This window comes from Delphinus delphis, chromosome 18, assembly GCF_949987515.2.
Source record: "Delphinus delphis chromosome 18, mDelDel1.2, whole genome shotgun sequence".
Taxonomy (NCBI): domain Eukaryota; kingdom Metazoa; phylum Chordata; class Mammalia; order Artiodactyla; family Delphinidae; genus Delphinus; species Delphinus delphis.
The window spans coordinates 32,225,833-32,244,125 of NC_082700.1; the positions used below are offsets into that span (position 1 = coordinate 32,225,833).

Genomic DNA, 18,293 nt, shown 5'->3' on the forward strand with positions numbered 1-18,293 from the left:
CACATAAGAGAGGACGCAAACCACATACTTGGGTTTTTTTTTTTTTTTTGGTCACGTGGCACACGGGATCTTAGTTCCCTGACCAGGGATCAAACCCACACCCCTTGCATTGGAAGCGTGGAGTCTTAACCACTGGACTACCAGGGAAGTCCCCATACTTGGGTTATAAATGAAAAAGATGCCCCCATCTGCTGGGAGAGAGACTAGAAAATGAGGAGAGTCCATGCAGCATAGGATCCCAGCACACTGCTCCTCATTCCAGAAGGATATGGGACTAAAGGGCAGAATTTCCCATGGAGTCACAGAGAGTGGAATCCAAGAGTGGAAGCATCTTGTGTCCAACGAGCAGATCTGGGAGAGCGGCGGATCCAGGGAAGCATCTTGTGTCCAACGAGCAGATCTGGGAGAGCGGCGGATCCAGGGAAGCATCGTGCGGATGCACCGTGAGGTGGCCCGGGAACAAGTCTAGGCACAAGAGGGCTACAGAAGCCCCCCTAGGACTTGAGAGCTGTGGGAGGAACACAGGAACTCCCTATGGGCACTGGCTGGGGAGAAAGGAAGTTAGAGAGAAAGTCCAACCAAAGAACGCGGATATACTCCTGAGAATCACCAATGTCAGGGAGCAAAGGAGGTAGGTATCTATGAGCAATCTGACAGATCTCCGGCATCACCATTCAAGAGCAAAACAGACATCACCTTTACCAAAAGCAGGCAGGAGAAATTATGTGGAAGTAGGGAGGGTGTTCTGGGCCCAGACAGAACAGAACCAAGAAGAATGCACATTCTTAGATGTGTACCTCAAGCCGACTTTCAAGCTTGGGGTCCCCTTTAGGGAGAGAGCTTGGCAGGGAATTTCAAACATGAATAACTGAATTCTACACTGGAATTACTGAGCTAAAACACACAGAGACAGAGAATTGACTAAGTTGTTTACCATTAGGCAGGCTGGTGGTTCAGAGTCAGAAATTAAACTGTATTTATAGAAATATTACATCTTTGCGTGTAATATTTCTATTACATCTATAGGAATATTACACATGGATTTGTTCTCTTGACTGAAATACCTATTTGCTACCAATACTATAAAAGCAACAAAACAAAACAAACATGACAGATGTCATATCTCATCCTAGGATTGGGTCAATTTACCTTTAAGTGAGTCTGCTCAAATAGAATATGTACAATTGAGGAATTTTTGTCCTGCAGCCATGAATTCCATAAATATTTTAAAAGTGCTTATTGAATACCTGCTAGGGAAAGATACTATATTAGAAACAGAAACTCACTTTGAAAGGTTTACTGTTTTTTTAAACATGACTAATTTTGTATGAAAGAATTTTATTTTTGTGAGATTTCTTGAGAAATAATAGTATGTTTGATTTTCATGTATAAAGAAGCAGATTTTTTATAGCTAAATCAGAACATTAATTGAAGTATCTTTCCAAATAACTATAGCAAATGTTTCATGTCATTTTCTTCTTTTTTCACATTTTATAGAAGATAAATATCTAATTAGTGAAATGAGATAAACCTTTTACTCCAAAGAGGCCTCTGATAAGTTTTTAGGAGGAATACAACAAATTCTCAAATTTTTTGATTTTTATTTTCATAATTAACTGACCTCAGATTGGAGAAGGCTAAAAGCATGCACACACACACAGGCCTCCCTTAGCTAAGCTGTAATTCTCAGATGGAAATTTTTCTACCTTGAAGAGTTCCTCAGATTCTAACAATGTAAACACTGTTGCAGATATTTCTCCCTTCTCTTCTTACCTTTCTCTTTTTAAAGTTGATAGATGGCAACTGAGTTGGTATTCCATTTCTATTCCACCAAAGTGCACTGCTTTAGGAATAGGATGGTGCCAAACATAAAATGGGAATTTCCTCCCCGGGAGGAGGAAAGATTGGAAAAACAACACTCCTTCCCAAGCTCTCCCTTATGACATGAGTGCAGTAGTTCTGAACAAAGCTTGATGTCATTTGGGCTCTTCTAATTTTCCAGGCAGAGAAGAAATAGTTCATAAACTCCCTACTATGCCTCCAGATATAACATGAAGCCATTTTATGTTCAATCCCAGCAGATGATTTAGGAAACATCACTTCCTCAGACTGCAATGCTGGGCACAGAAAAGTGAAATGGGAAAATCAGTTAGGACACAGTATAACCCCAACCCCATGTTTCCTTGGACCAAGTTCCTTGAGCATCCCATGGAAAAGTTCTCCAAGGGCTGCAGTCTACAGGGAAGGTGAGCAACATTAGGGTCTTTCTGAAAGGATGAAAGGTGCTTCCAATGATCATAAATGATATTTTCATCTACCAAAGTTGAAATCAGAGGATAATGATAGAGGCACAGCAAAATGGTAGAATCATCTATTAAAACATTTAATAGATCTATTTATTTACTTACTGATTTAATATCTATCTAATAAAAATACTCCACGCAAACAAGAAATAGTGAGCGACTACTATCAAAAGTTGCCATGTTTTTTTGAGAGCTTAACATTGTTCCATTTAAAATAAATAATGGAGGGCAAAGAAAATGAAAAGAAAGTACTTTTATTCACTCATGAAACCAACAGAAAATATAATCTAATTAGCATTGAGAATATCCACTGGAAACGAGCTAATAACTGCAATTCAGCACTAACACAATCAATAGTTATAAAATATATCTGAAGTGCAATAGAAAAACCCCCTTTTTCTTAATTCTTAGCTTTTGAATACAGAGAGTCCCTTTTGTTCACCAATCTTCTTGACTTTATGACATTTGAAGGCTATTCTGAGTTAACTTAAAAAAGAGGAACTGTTGCACATTTAGAAGCTTAGAACTAACGGCAAGTCAAAGAATCAGAGTGGGAATGGCTTTGGAGGGAAACTATCCAGCCTCTTAATGCTGTATTTCCTTTACACAACCCTCTTGAAAGTTAGTGATGGAGCCTCTGACTCAACACTAATTTGACAAAAAATGTTTCCACTTTGCAAGAGTTGCTGCATGAATACCACTAATAGTTTAAAAATGAACATTCAAAGGATTATATTACTAAAATTACTGTCACTTTTACCCATTAATGATAATTACTGGTGACAGTTCTATGGTAACACAATTTATTCTAGCCAGTAATATCTCCCAAGAGTTGCTTGTTCCAAAAACAGTCAGTCATCTGTTTTCTGTATTACACTAGTCTGTCAAATTCTTCCTGCCTTGGGGCATCCTCTCCTGTGTTAAGGCTGCCCTCGATGTTGACTTCGTTAATATTATGCTGCTTCTAATTTTCTTGAAGAACATTGGGTACCTGAGGAAGGAAGCTATTCAGGAAACAATATTTTAAAATCCTATCACAAAATAATGTCTAATTTCATCTAAACACTAATGCCTATTTATACCACTTTCAAGTAACACATAAATATTCAATTTCTCTGCTTAATTTTCCCAGTCTGCCCTAGGGTATACTTATTTACCATCAAAAGCCAAATACTACTGAGTTCCTCTTTTACTCAGCAAGATAATCACTTCAGACTTTGAGCAACCTTCATGACCAAGTTCAACACCACTGAATGGATTTCCTTCAACTTTAAGGATTTAATGTCAAAATGACCAAAAATAGGAAGAGAAAAGAGACAGCCTATTAATAAAGAAAAAGCTGGCTCCCCCTATGACCTTTTGACACATTGATATTTTCATCTCAAAAGATATACAAACAATAGTACAGAAATACTGGGGACAAAAGCTGGGATAAAAGGATAGGAGCACAATGGTTGTGCTAGGTTGGTTACTGGAACAATTGACAGCCCAGGCTCTTGTTAGCATTTCAAAAGTTCAAGTGCACAACTTTCCATTTCAAATTAACAGAATCTAAAAGTCAGGTAATTTTTCTGCTGTTGGAAATGTGTTGAAAGATTAAGTTTTCCCTAACAATTACCATGATTTGTGTCAATATTTTTACTCATTTAACTACTAGATCCTCGTTTTGCAACACAGATCAGCCATTTTGCAAATGCATGCTTTGGCTATAGGAAGATAAGAAAAAAGTTAACAGAACAATTTTTTTACTCTGTGTCATAAAACTCAAAAGAATAGTCTCTATAGATTATTTATATTAGGAGTTGGCAAACTTCTTCTGTAAAGGACCAGATAGCAAATATGGGACAAATGGTCTGTGTCCCAATTACTCAACTCTGCACTTGTAGCAAAAAGGCAGCCACAGACAATAGGTAAAGAAATGAGTGTGTCTATTTTCCAACAAAACTTTACTTATAAAAAGAGGTGCAGGCTGATTTGGCTCAAGGGTTGTAGTTTGATCTACATTTTTACTTTACATATAAATAACAATATGCTCAACTGAACACAAAATGGAAGAGATGTCTTTCAGCCAATTAAATATGTATCATTTGTTTGGCAAATCTTCTGACTGCCTTCCATGGTATTTACTATGTGCACACAGTGTGCTAAGTCCTACGAGAAGAACGCATAAGGCCATATTCTTGAAAAATGCACAAACTATTAGAAGCACAGGACTAAAGCAAATAAAATGAGGATAACCAAATATTCTACACATAATTTATATGGCAAGACTATAATAGTTTATAAAAAATAGACTATTATCAAGAGCAAATGTTAGGAGAAGACTTTTTGGAGAATGCAAGAATTGTTAAATCACATTTTGTTAGATTCAGTCAGTTAAGAATTAGAGAAAAGGTATTTATGGGAGAGAGAACATCAGAAATAAATTCAGAGAAGTAGGAATAACTATGCCAGAGGTACACTGGATAGTATAACCAGTTCAACAGAGACAGAGGACAGTCACTGAGAATTTCAAGTTCATGGTCTCTTATCTGTAACCTCTTCAGTCAGATATTTCAGAATTGAAGTTTTTCAGACTGCAGAAAGGTCAAAAAGGTGTATATGCCGTAAAATCATAATACACCCAGAGCAACTTAGAGCAGCATCCTCTAATTAAAAATTTTATTATTTCTGCAGCATGAATATTCACATTTGATGGAACCTCTTATCAGTTCAGGTCAGATTTGGCATCAGATCAGTTTGGACACTAAAGTTACTTTAAAAATTTTGGTTTTCAGAGCATCCTGCATTTTTGAATTATAAAAGGGGATGTAGACATATTTAACTGCTTGAAGGACCTAAGAAATTCTGTTTTGGTTGCAATTTTGTCTGATTGTTTGCTATAGTTTTTTTGACTAGCATACACACACACACATACACACACACACACACACACACACACACACACACACACACACACATATAACAATTGGAAAAAAGATAAAATTTATACCATCCCTGGTACGTGTGTGTGTATATATATATATTACACACACACACATGTATGTATATACATACACACATATACATACATATACGTGTATACATATGTATGTACATACATATGTGCATATATATATGTGTGTGTGTATATATATAGTGTAAAGTGTTGGGTTGGACTCTATTAAGGTAACAACCAGGTTCAAAAGTCTATCTTCTATGGATCTAAAACAATTGGAGGTTTATGGAGGCCTCTGTTTCTCAGGGTAAATGCTAAAAACAGAGGTTTAAAAAATGTTTAAAGGGAATACATTAGATTACAGAAACAAGATAAGTCTGTTAAAAGACAAAGAGATTTGTGATTATGTCTGAAATAAGATAACATTCAATGTCTATCTCTGAAATTGAAGAGAACAACTTCCCATCAAATACAAATAATAATTCCACTCAGAACTGGCAATCTGACTTGGAAGGGCTCATGGTGACAACAATCCACTGGCTTGGAAAGTGTACACTGTGTAAATAACTACTGATTAGGGAGACAGTTATCTAAGGAGTACTCAATGTTATACACAAAGAAGATGCTACTGTGATTGAGTTCTCAATTATAGTACAATAAGTGTAACTGATGTTATCAAAGTTATAGCATCTCCATATTGTAATAAGATCAGAATTACTGATTGATATGATTTCTGCCTAGAATATAAACAGGGTGAATCTAGGCTTAGTAACACAAAAATTTATGAATAAGTGATGTTAATATAAAGATTTCTTTGGTAAAATTCGTAAAAGAAATCTGTGCTATAAAGATTTAAATGATTTTCCCCCGATGATTGGCATTTAATCTCTCACTCCAAAACAAACCTAAACAACAAAAAACGGAGTCTATTTTCTACTTGGCATGTAGTTAATATTATATAATATTCATAAAAAGGGCAATGCAAATTATTTTTATTCATTTATTTTTTGCGGTACGAGGGCCTCTCACTGTTGTGGCCTCTCCCGTTGCGGAGCACAGGCTCCGGACGCACAGGCTCAGCGGCCATGGCTCACGGGCCTAGCCGCTCCGCGGCATGTGGGATCTTCCCGGACCGGGGCACGAACCCGTGTCCCCTGCATCGGCAGGCGGATTCTCCACCACTGCGCCACCAGGGAAGCCCTGGTTTTTAAATATTGGATGAGCAGTAAACCAATCAGTGTGAGGATGTACCATAATGATGTTTAACAAAGAACTACACACATAGCTCAAAGTTAAAAAAAAAAAAAAGAATCAAGGTTTCAAGATATGTTGTGCTAGAGAAGTCTGAGAGCCTCCTCTCCTAATTTCTCTTCTCTGGGGCATTTTGGAAGGAGACAAAATGGTATGTGAGCCTTGCACAGCTACACAGAGAAGCCATCTATGAGTGCACACAAAAGCTATTCTCTAAATGAGTTTCCACAAATTGAAGCTGTGTTTTCCAGTGAGAGACTCCTGCACACAAATGAAAACCTGTATAACTATTAGTGAGACTCTCTAGGAAAAGTCTCCCACCAGACACCCCTTGATACTATTCATGGGGTCTCAGTCTCTTAATACCATCAGAAAAAGAAAATGTCACATGGTAGAGATGGGGGGTGGAGACGGGGTGTCTCAGGGCATTTGTGCTCCAGTAAAGCACACTAAGGTGTTTGTGCCCTTTCAAAAATACTATACTGCAAGTTCCCTGGGTCCTTAACTTCTAACGTGGGTCAAACAGTGAAAATACTGAAGACAGTTTCACCCCTTTCAGAGCTGTTGAGCTCTGGGCCCAGAACTATTTAGACTATTGAAAAATCCCTCCTTCAAGAGGGGCAGGGTGGGGCAGAAGACCTAAATAGACATTTCTCCAAAGAAGACATACAGATGGCTAAGAGGCGTATGAAAATATGCTCAACATCACTAATTATTAGAGAAATGCAAATCAAAACTACAATGAGGTATCACCTCACACTGGTCAGAATGGGCATCATCAGAAAATCTACAAACAACAAATGCTGGAGAGGGTTTGGAGAAAAGGGAACCCTCTTGCACTGTTGGTGGGAATGTAAATTGATACAGCCACTATGGAGAACAGTATGGAGGTTCTTTAAAAAGCTAAAAATAGAATTACCATATGACCCAGCAATCCCACTACTGGGCATATACCCAGAGAAAACCATAATTCAAAAAGACACACGTGCCCCAATGTTCACTGCAGCACTATTTACAATAGCCAGGTCATGGAAGCAACCTAAATGCCCATTGACAGATGAATGGATAAAGAAGATGTGGTATATATATACAATGGAATATTACTCAGCCATAAAAAGGAACGAAATTGGATCATTTGCAGAGACGTGGATGGACCTAGAGACTGTCATACAGAGTGAAGTAACTCAGAAAGAGAAAAACAAATATATTAATGCATGTATGTGGAATCTAGAAAAATGGTACAGATGAACCAGTTTGCAAGGCAGAAATAGAGTCAAAGATGTAGAGAACAAATGTATGGATGCAAAGGGGGGATAGTGGGGTGAGGGTGGGGGGATAAATTGGGAGATTGGGATTGACATATATACACTAATATGTATAAAATAGATAACTAATAAGAACCTACTATTTAAAAAAATAAATAAAATAAAATTCAAAAAGAAAAAGATACAAATGAACTTATTTACAAAATCGAAACAGACTCACAGACTTCAAAAACAAGCTATGGTTACAAAGGGGAAATGTGGGGTGGGGGGAGGGATAAATTAGTAATTTGGGATTATATATACACACTACCGTATATAAAATAGATAATCAACAAGGACCTACTGTATGGCACAGGGAGCTCTAGTCAATATTCTGTAATAACCTATATGGGAAAAGAATCTGAAAAATAATGGATATATGTATATGTATAACTGAATCACCTTGTTGTACACCTGAAACTAACACAACATTATAAATCAACTATACTCCAATATAAAATAAAAATTAAAAAAAATTAAACCTCTTGTAAATCATGTATACTTCAATAAAAAAATTAAAAAGAAAAAGTGGGGCAGGGAGGTGCTAGTTCTAGGCATTGGGATATACAAATCTTTGGATAAGCAGAAGAATCAAAGTAGAATCTGAAGCATTTGGGAAGCATTCCTAATTTGGCAATTCTCTCAAAACTTCCCAAGACAGAGGAAGAGGCTATCTAGTTTAAAACCATTGATATGGCACTAAAGAGATAGTTGTCCCTCTCACAGGTTTTAAGGGAAGACAATTCTCAACAAATGTATACAATACATAGGTATAGTCTAGTGCCAGTCACCAATTACTAAAATTGTTTTGGTCCCTATTTTCTGCATTATGGTTAAGTCATCAGTGGTAAAGGAATAACAGCACAATAGTTAAAAATACGACTTCTGGGACTATCACATTAAGTGAAGTAAGTCAGATGGAGAGAGAAAAGTATATCACTTAGAGATGAAATCTAAAAAAATAATATAAATCAACTTATTTACAAAACAGAAACAAACTCACAGACATAGAAAACAAACTTATCATTACCATAGGGGAAAGAAGAAGGGGGAGGGATAAATTAGCATTATGGAACTAACAGCTACACACCACTATATATAAAACAGATAAATAATAAGGATTTACTGTATAGCACAGGGAACTATATTCAATATCTTGTATTAACCTATCATGAAAAAGAATCTAAAGCTGTACACCTGAAATAACACAATATTGTAAATCAACCATAGTTCAATTAAAAAAATTTAAAGAACTAAAAATAAAAACATGACCTCTGGTCAGAAAACATGAGTCTTGGCTTCACTTCTTGCTAAAACTGTGACCATGTACAAAAGGAATTAACTGACTCTTTGATAAAAATAGTCTTCTAAGATCACTGCAACTATTGCATGCAATAATGAACACACACAGAGCCTGGCAAATATGTGATACATAAAATGGTGGTGGTAGTGGTAATGATAGCAGTAGTAGTGGGTGTTGTTGCTTTTATTATTATTATTATTCCTTAAAAGATGAAGGTAAGAAAAGAGAAATAATCAATGCCAATGCAATCTAATTTATTTATTCTTCTAAGTAGAGAAATAATTAAAACTGTTTGATATGCATAAATGGCCAAAAGATGCTAAAAAACTGAAAGCACTACTCTATAAAACTAGAATGTATGCAATTATGGAAAATAATCTAAGTTTTACGATATATGTAGAGGACACGGTAATTGTCAAGCCTTTGAAAGCAAGTACACACATTAATTGCATAACTTTGAGACTGGAAGAGACATTCCCAAGTAGTATTTCTGTAATATGTACTTCCTCTAAAATGGAGGCCTAATTGCTTAGTTATTCTAAATTGCAGAATGGAAAACAAAGGAGCAGTTTTGGCCATGTAGGTAAACAACAGATTTCTAAAAGCTAATTATCTCTTTATTTAATAGACTGAAGTTGTACCAAATGAGACATTTAAGTCTAAAAAATAATAAACAAATTGTAACCTAAAGACTAAAATATAGAAGCTGCTCATACAGTTTTTATTGCTCCATTAAATAAGCTCTTATTTACTTCCTTCACAAAACATAATTATACAACACTGGGTCCATTTCAAGACCATTCTGATGTGCTATTTAAAAATTAAGTGAATCAACTTACATACTCAGGAAGTCTTAAAGCATAATATTTGAATTCTATTATCAAACACCCTATTCATTTCCATGATTAAGAAACAGAAGTGCAGCTTTGAAAAAGTTGTACATAATCACATAAAATCACTATTTGTCTTACTAGAAATGATCACACATAAGGATAGCTACACACTTTAAATAAATTTCACTGTCTACACTTTAATTTCTACATCAGATGTTTAATACTTTCAGTATCTTCTAAATAAAAATAATTCAAATTTAAACATCAACCTCAGAGAATGTATTCAAAATTCAACCAATTAAACAAGGACATCATGAAAATGTAGTTAATTTGCTTGTTTGTTTAATGTAATACCGAATCATTCAACAGAAATAACCACAACTGCGTATGTGAATATTTAAGAGACCTCCAGGCTCATCATTTTTAAAGAAAACAAAAATGAGACAAATGACCTTTTAATGCCATTACATAATACAAGATGCTGTGCTTCTTAGTTTTGCTGCTCAAAAGGATTTTTAATGCTTCATTTTTCTTCTTAGGGAAACAGCCCCACCATCCCATGTTTATTTTCATTCTACTAACAAAAATAAGATTCTGAAATGATAGTGATAATAAATAGTAGACTTGAAAATAGTTGCTTGCTGTCTTGCCAAGGGCAAGTAGTGATTTATGATGGATAAGAAAAGCAGGGATTGAATTTACTCTACTGCCTCAGGTGATGGTACAAGAGTTTGTACATCTGTGAAAAAACACAGTTCTTATTTGCATGGTGAAAATACTAAAGTCATGAAAATATACGGAAGGAAGCTTCCTGTGGGTTTAGGGTAGGGTTATGTGAAGATTTTTCTCCTTCTCTATCATTCAGGGGTATGTGCTCTACATACAGAAATAAGAAAAAACAAGAAGTTCCTGGTCCAGAGAGGTGGCAAAACACTACTATAAATTGAACAATTTGCCCTTCTACATTCTTTTGAAAAAAGGAAAGCCAGGGCAACAACTTCTACAAAGATTAGAGCAATACCATATTCTGTATGAAAATATAACACCCAGAAAGAAAAATAATATAAAGTTTTAGCTGATCCTCACAATAAGATGTTTAAAAAATGCCTACTATTAGCATATATAGCATAGTAAATATACAGGAGACCGGTTATCCTATCAGTTTATAAGGAGTTTTAAAACCAATATTTTAAATGAATAAGTTTGATATACATTAATATTCTCTTTAGTTCTGAAGACCAAATTTCATCTCCAGCACACACCAACACAGCCAGTCTCTATTTTCATCTCATTATCCTGTCTTACTTTACTTCTCATAACTTTTTATAATCTGAAATTATCTTACATATGTGGTTGTCTGATTCACTCATTATAATTATAAACTTCATCACAGCAGAAACCTTATTTATCCTTATTTACCACTGTAATCACAGCACATAGGAAAAAAAAACTGTTGATGAATAAAAGAAACAAAAGTGGCCTAGCTATTAATTTTTTCTATACCAATAAAATAATAATGGAAGACCACTGCAATTATATTTTTCATAATAATACAATGTATTGACGAAAAGCATGTTCTACATCTAATATGGAAACAAAAAGGTGACTTCATATTTGTACTATTTTTAAAACAGTACTATTTTTAAATATGAAAAAAGGTATCAACAAATAGTAATAATATATTTGATTCTTATATGACTTACTTGGCTATAACCACTACATTAATACTGAGACTGAATATTTTGTTTTTCTGTGCTAATAATCATGTTATGGTTAAAGGAAAATTAAAGACCATTCAGAATAATCATCATCTACTGGGATTTTAGAAGAGGTCTTTTACTTCAATGAGAAAATTATATATTTAGGTGCTATGAAATTTGGGATATAGCCCTAAATTCTTTAAAATTCTACAGTACAGGAAAATAATTCAAAGTTGATTTCCAAAATTTTCAAAAGAACTGCATCATAGCTTTCTATTGTATCAAATGCTGTATGATCTTTTATCAAATGATTGATTAAATCTATTAAAATATTCACATAATATATAGTATTAAAATATTTATTTAATATTGTTTATATAAATCAATGTTAGCCAGACTATCCTTTGAAGAATACTCTCCGGAAAATGTCAAAATGTATGGTACATATGGACCTCTGCATATAAAGGCTTTGGGAGCTCCCATCAAGTGAGAGCCTTACATTTATTTGAAACCCATCTACGATAATTTCCAGACCATGTTTGGGAAGAGATAGTATAGAAAAATCTCATAAAATAATCCAATAGGTCGAATAAGATGAGCTCCAATTTACAAAAGATGTAATAGAAAACTTTCCTTAAATTTATTTGAAAAATCAAAAATATTCAAATTTATTTTAATAATTAAGAATAGAAAAGTAACAACCTCAACATAAAATTACGTATCTGAAAACAAAATAAACCAGCTATTAGCCATAATTGATTGTCAAATTTTAGAACAGTTTTGATAGAATTCAGAAACAGACACTAGTAAATTAAAAATTATACATCAAATATATGAATGATTAAGAAAGAATTACAAATAAATGGAGCAGAATAGTATTATGAATAACTTAAACTAAAAAAAGATTGAAGCAGAATATGAAATTGCTGAAGGGATGATTTTCTAAACCTAAAGATGATAGAAAAAAATCACAAAAACAACAATTATAATAAAACATTACATAAAAAGAAACACATGTCAAGATATAAAAATAAAAAGCCAAATTGAGAAAATCTATTTAAAAGGTAAATATTGATTCATAATAAACTAACACATAAATCAATTAGGAAAAAGACTAAGACAACACAATTCACCAAGGAGGATATACAAATGCACCATAAACACTGAAAAAATGTCCAGATTCAGTAATATTCAAAGAACTGCAACTGAAGATAATGAAATACAACTTTTTAATCTATTAAATTAACAAAAACCTTAAAAAATGAGAATACTCAACTAAGACACATTCATAAACTAACTAAATGTTAAAAGTTGGTGAAATTAGAATAATACTTCTGGAAATCAATTTGGTAACATGCACCAAAAGTCTTAAAAATATTTACCCTTTTCTATTCCATATTCTAATAATTACAAATAGTTTCAATTAGTTATAAATAAATAAATATCACACTGAAAAGTTGGAAATAACTATTGTTCTATGACCTCACATTGACAAATGTAACATGGTATATCCAGTGGAGGCAACAACATAGATATTACAAATTACAAATTAAAAATCACAAGTTATGTAAAACATGAAACATTCAGGAAGTTCAGCAAGGTAATGTGAGACACTAAGTTCACGTTGTTAAAAGGTACAAGCTTTTAAAACTGAAGGAAAAATGTGTCAAAATATTAACAGTGATTCTTTGGATTATGGATAATGGTCTTTGATCCAATACTTTTTAGGTGATTTTCTATAACATGAAAATATTATTTTCAAATTGGAAAATAAAATAAACTTAATTATTTTTAAAAATGAAAACTTCCTTCAGGAGAAATAGAAATTTAAATGAAAACATTATTAAGATTACATTGGATGTGAGGTTTCATTAAAATTTTTGCTTCCTGTCAGGTTTCAACTTTCCAGACTGATTGCTAAAAAGGCTCTGTGTGACAGACCCCTAGGTAAAACCCACAAACAGTACACAGCCAATCTGCCATCAAGTAACCCATCTAGATGACTTGTTAACCAACACAAAATGAGCTAATGTTCAAATATCAGAATGTCTGGTAAATTAGGCAGTAATACATTATTTTAAAAAGGTGTCCAGAAGTTTCTTTTAAAAATCAGTGCTAAGTTTTCCTGATCTCCATTTTGTTAACACTTTAAGATACCTCTGAGAACACTTCCTGAATTTCAAATGTACTCCTGTGAACAAGAAATTGTGCTTGGATAATTTTTTCCCCTAGAAGAAACATGTACAATACATTAAGATACTCAGCTTGCTTTATTAAAGATAAAATATGCCTGTAAAAGTGAAAGTAAAGAAGGCAAAAAAGGCATCTCGGTTTACCCCAGGGAAACCTTAGGTGAATTTGCAGCCCTGAGTTGTAAACTATGGTAATTGAGCAGTGAAGTTGATGGATTTTAATTAAAGTTTTCTGCAATCCTTAGTGGCTTGGAGGTGGAAGAGACGGAATTTTGAGAGGGTAAAAATATAACTACAATTTACTTAATTCTTTTGCTTCTAACTTAGTGGTAACTTTTAGCTTTAGAAAATATACATATACGTCTCTGTAAAACAGTAGTTTTCCTACGTTTTCTTTTAAATTTTTTCCAAGAACTTTTTTTTTTTTTTTTTGCTGTATGCGGGCCTCTCACTGTTGTGGCCTCTCCCGTTGCGGAGCACAGGCTCCGGATGCACAGGCTCAGCGGCCATGGCTCACGGGCCCAGCCGCTCTGCGGCATGTGGGATCCTCCCAGACCGGGGCACGAACCCGTGTGCCCTGCATCAGCAGTAAGACTCCCAACCACTGCACCACCAGAGAAGCCCCCAAGAACGTTTTAATAAAGAAAATTTCAGGGATTGCCCTGGTGGCACAGTGGATAAGAATCCACCTGCCAATGCAGGGGACACAGGTTCAATCCCTGGTCCAGGAAGATCCCACATGCCACACAGCAACTAAGCCAGTGCGCCACAACTACTCAGCCTGCACTCTAGAGCCCGTGAGCCACAACTACTGAGCTCATGTACCACAACGACTGAAGCCCGCATGCCTAGAGCCCATGCTCCACAACAAGAGAAGCCACCACACTGCAACGAAGAATAGCCCCCACTCACAGCAACTAGAGAAAGCCTGTGCGCAGCAACAAAGACCCAACGCAGCCAAAAATAAATAAACAAAATAATTTAAAAAAAAAAAACAGAAAATTTCAAAATACAAAGGTAGAGAAAATGGTGTAGTGAACACATCCAACCCTCCAAGTACCCATCACCCAACTTTACCGTGTAATATTTACAGCCAATCTTGTGTCATCTATACACCTACCTACTTTCCAGTCATGCTAGGCTATTTTGACTGAAATCCCAGATATAATATCTTTTCATCTATAAACTTTCAGTACGAGTCTCTAAAAGAGACTTTAAAACATATTCACAACAATGTTGTCACGTCTACAAGAAAAAATAAAGTATTGAAATTTTTCAGACTACTTTTTTCTACATTTGTTTGGATCAGAGTATATATAAGTTTCATTTATTACAATTAGTCGATATGTCTCTTTAAGTCTCTTTTAATCAGTAAGTTTCCCCTCCATCATATTTTCCCCTTCCTTAAGAGTATTTTGTTAAAGAAAACAGGTTACTTGTCCCAGAGAATTTCCCACAGTTTCCTATAGTTAATTTATTCACTGACATAAATTCTTGCAGATTGGTTATTTAAGTAGTAGCCAAAGAACTGGTTATTTAAGTAGTTGCCAAAGAACTGCTAATATAATGGAACTACAACAGTACACCAGAGGACCAAAATCACCTATGACCAATATCAGAAATAAACCACTACTTGTTAGTAAACTAAAGTGGGGAAAGCCCATAAAAGAAAGAATTGCTCTACTGTTTAGCTATACAAATAAGCGATCCTGTCTTCCTTTTTCACAGAAGTATATTAAACTGCTGATAAAGTAACCCATATTAATCTTGGTGTACACAGTATAAATAGCAAATTTGATAGTACTCACCAGTCTTCATTTCTAACAGGCGCTTTTTCTTTCGTTGGCGTTCAAGTCTTTCCTTCTCTGCCAATTCTTTGGCTATCCTGGCACGTTTTTCTTTTTCCTCTGCTTCTCTTTTTTTGAAATTGTCCTTCATTGCTTGCTATTACAAACAAATTTTGGAAAATGATCAATATTAACCACAGGGATTCCACAAAGAAAATGGAAAATTATTAATCTGTAGAATTGTGATTAAATGTCCTTTAAGTAATGGCTACTTCTTATATTAGTAACACAGTCTTTTAAAATATTAGCACATGAATAGCTACCTTATATTACAAACCATTATTTAACAATTTCTTTCATACAGAGAGAAGTGTCACAAGGATGACTAAAGAAATATTTAGCATTTCAAAGTCAGGCCCTCTGACTGTTCATCAAAACCAATAATGACATGTGAACCATAAGAAGATCTCAATAGATATGTGATTAGTTACTTTCTTATTTTTTAAATTTTTATGCAAATCAAGAAATGCCACTCATGTGGCATTTGTGGGAATTAGCAGGTAATCACAGATTTTTCAAAGTGCCAACAAACAGCATGGCATAATATTACACTCTCCTGTGGAGACCATATTCTCAGGACCAATGAATCCAAACAGGTTATCTAATTGCTAGTTTATCACTAATAGAATTAAGTAGAAAAGTATATAATTAAACTTTAGCAAGTAGGTGGCATGTTATTTTGGGGGGAGGCTTTAATTTCTTCTTTACTATAATATTCTTCTTTTTTCTTTACCCTAGGGATAATGCAAGTTTTTCTTTAGAAATAAAATAAAAAACAGAATAAAGTATTATTGATCAAAACAATAAAAGGAAAATTGCAAAGAAAAAAGGAGGAATAAAAAGCACAGAATAAAGGGAATATTAAACTCAGCCATTCATCCATCCATGCAATAAACATTTACTGAGAGACTGAATAGTAAATGGTACTAACCTAAAGACTTGGGAAATAGAGATATAGTTCTAAAACAAGTTTACATTCTGTGTGATAGGGTGGGACAGGAGGCAAAGACAGATGATAAACAATTAAAATCTTTAATAAATATAGTACTACAAAAAAAAATTAAAAGAATGATGTGATAGAATGCCTGGACAGTTAACTTACATTAGGTGGTCAGATAAGGCCTCCCTTTCTGATTTGATTCAAGCTCAAAGTCAAGGACCTACCCAGATAATGATCTGGGAAAAAAACAAATGCAAAGGCTGTTGGGTTGGAGAGAGAAGAAAGAGGCCAGTATGGTGGTGTTAGATAAGGTCAGAAGATATGCTGGGGCCTGATCATTTAGGATCTTCTAGAACAAGATAGGGGGTTAGAGTTTCTTTCAAGGAAGTAGGAAACAACTAAAGACTTTCAAGTAAGAGAGTGCGAAACTAAGTACTCTAAGATACAAGTACTAATGAAGCACCTTTGTTCCAAACTATTTTTTCAAAGATATTTATATTGTGAACACTCTTGGTAGAGGTAGTGTCTACCTCTTAAGCAAATGGATATGTTTACTGTCCAGTATGATAAACTGGAGCAAAGGTCAAATAGTCTTACTAATTCTGAAAAACGATTGGGTTCCCTAAATTCAGGATTTCCTTCCAGTAATACAAAGCACTATGTGTGTAGGTATTAAACCCAGCCCTCTTCACATTGCCCTGTGGGAACCTGAGATCAGTAATCTATGAAAATATTTACTCTAGCTATGACTAGTGCTGTAATAAACCATTCTTTGTTTCTGACCCCATGGTCTTTTGTCTTTACCAACATCCACGAAACTATGGAAATCATGAAACTTTGATAAATTCTCAGATTCTTCACAGTTCGTGACATATAGTAACACTAAATATTATTGCTAAGCTATGAAATACCAGCTGCAATAATACATATTTTAATATGCAATCCCTCCTTTCCTCAAAATGGAATCTGCATCCTCCATTCTGACTCAGAATGATTGTGTGCTTGTTCACTACAATGAAAGTAAGAGGCAGAAGCAAGACTTGAAAGCTATCTACAGTTTATATTTTTTCCACCATGTGGCTTCATATTGATGCAGCATACGTTAAGCACCAGCTATAAGATGACAGCTGCTAAAAAGTCAACATAAGTTAGGAAAAGTGAAGGCAACCTATAAAATGGACAACCACGAATAAATGGACAAATTCTTAGAAAGGTATAATTTCCTAAGACTGAAGCAGGAAGAATTAGAAAAAATAAGCAGACCTATCACAAGTAATGAAATTGAAACCATAATTAAAAATCTTCCAACAAACAAAAGTCCAGGACCAGATGGCTTCACAGGCAAATTCTATCAAACTTTTAGAGAAGACCTAACACCGATCCTTCTCAAACTCTTCCGAAAAACTGCAGATGGAGAAACACTCCCAAATCCATTCTACAAAGCCACCATCACTCTGATACCAAAACCCGAAAAAGAAATCACAAAAAAAGAAAATTATAGAACAATATCACTGATGAACATAGATGCAAAAATCCTGAACAAAATACTAGCAAAAAGCACATTAAAAGGATCATACACCATGATCAAGTGGGATTTATCCCAGGGATGCAAGGATTCTTCAATATATGCAAATCAATCAATGTGATATACCACATTAACAAATTAAGGAATAAAAACCGTA

The 18,293-nt window shown here is 34.6% G+C and overlaps 1 protein-coding gene across 4 annotated transcripts in view; it reads right to left on the reverse strand.

Annotated features, from left to right (window-relative positions):
* The window catches only part of DIAPH3 (diaphanous related formin 3), a 546,819-nt gene that overhangs the window by 152,396 nt on the left and 376,130 nt on the right, over positions 1–18,293 (reverse strand). For all 4 annotated transcript variants that reach the window (XM_059996017.1, XM_059996016.1, XM_059996015.1 and 1 more), the window contains one exon: positions 15,633–15,768. In XM_059996017.1, coding sequence (XP_059852000.1) covers positions 15,633–15,768 — 136 coding nt within the window. The remainder of the gene's footprint in view (positions 1–15,632; positions 15,769–18,293) is intronic.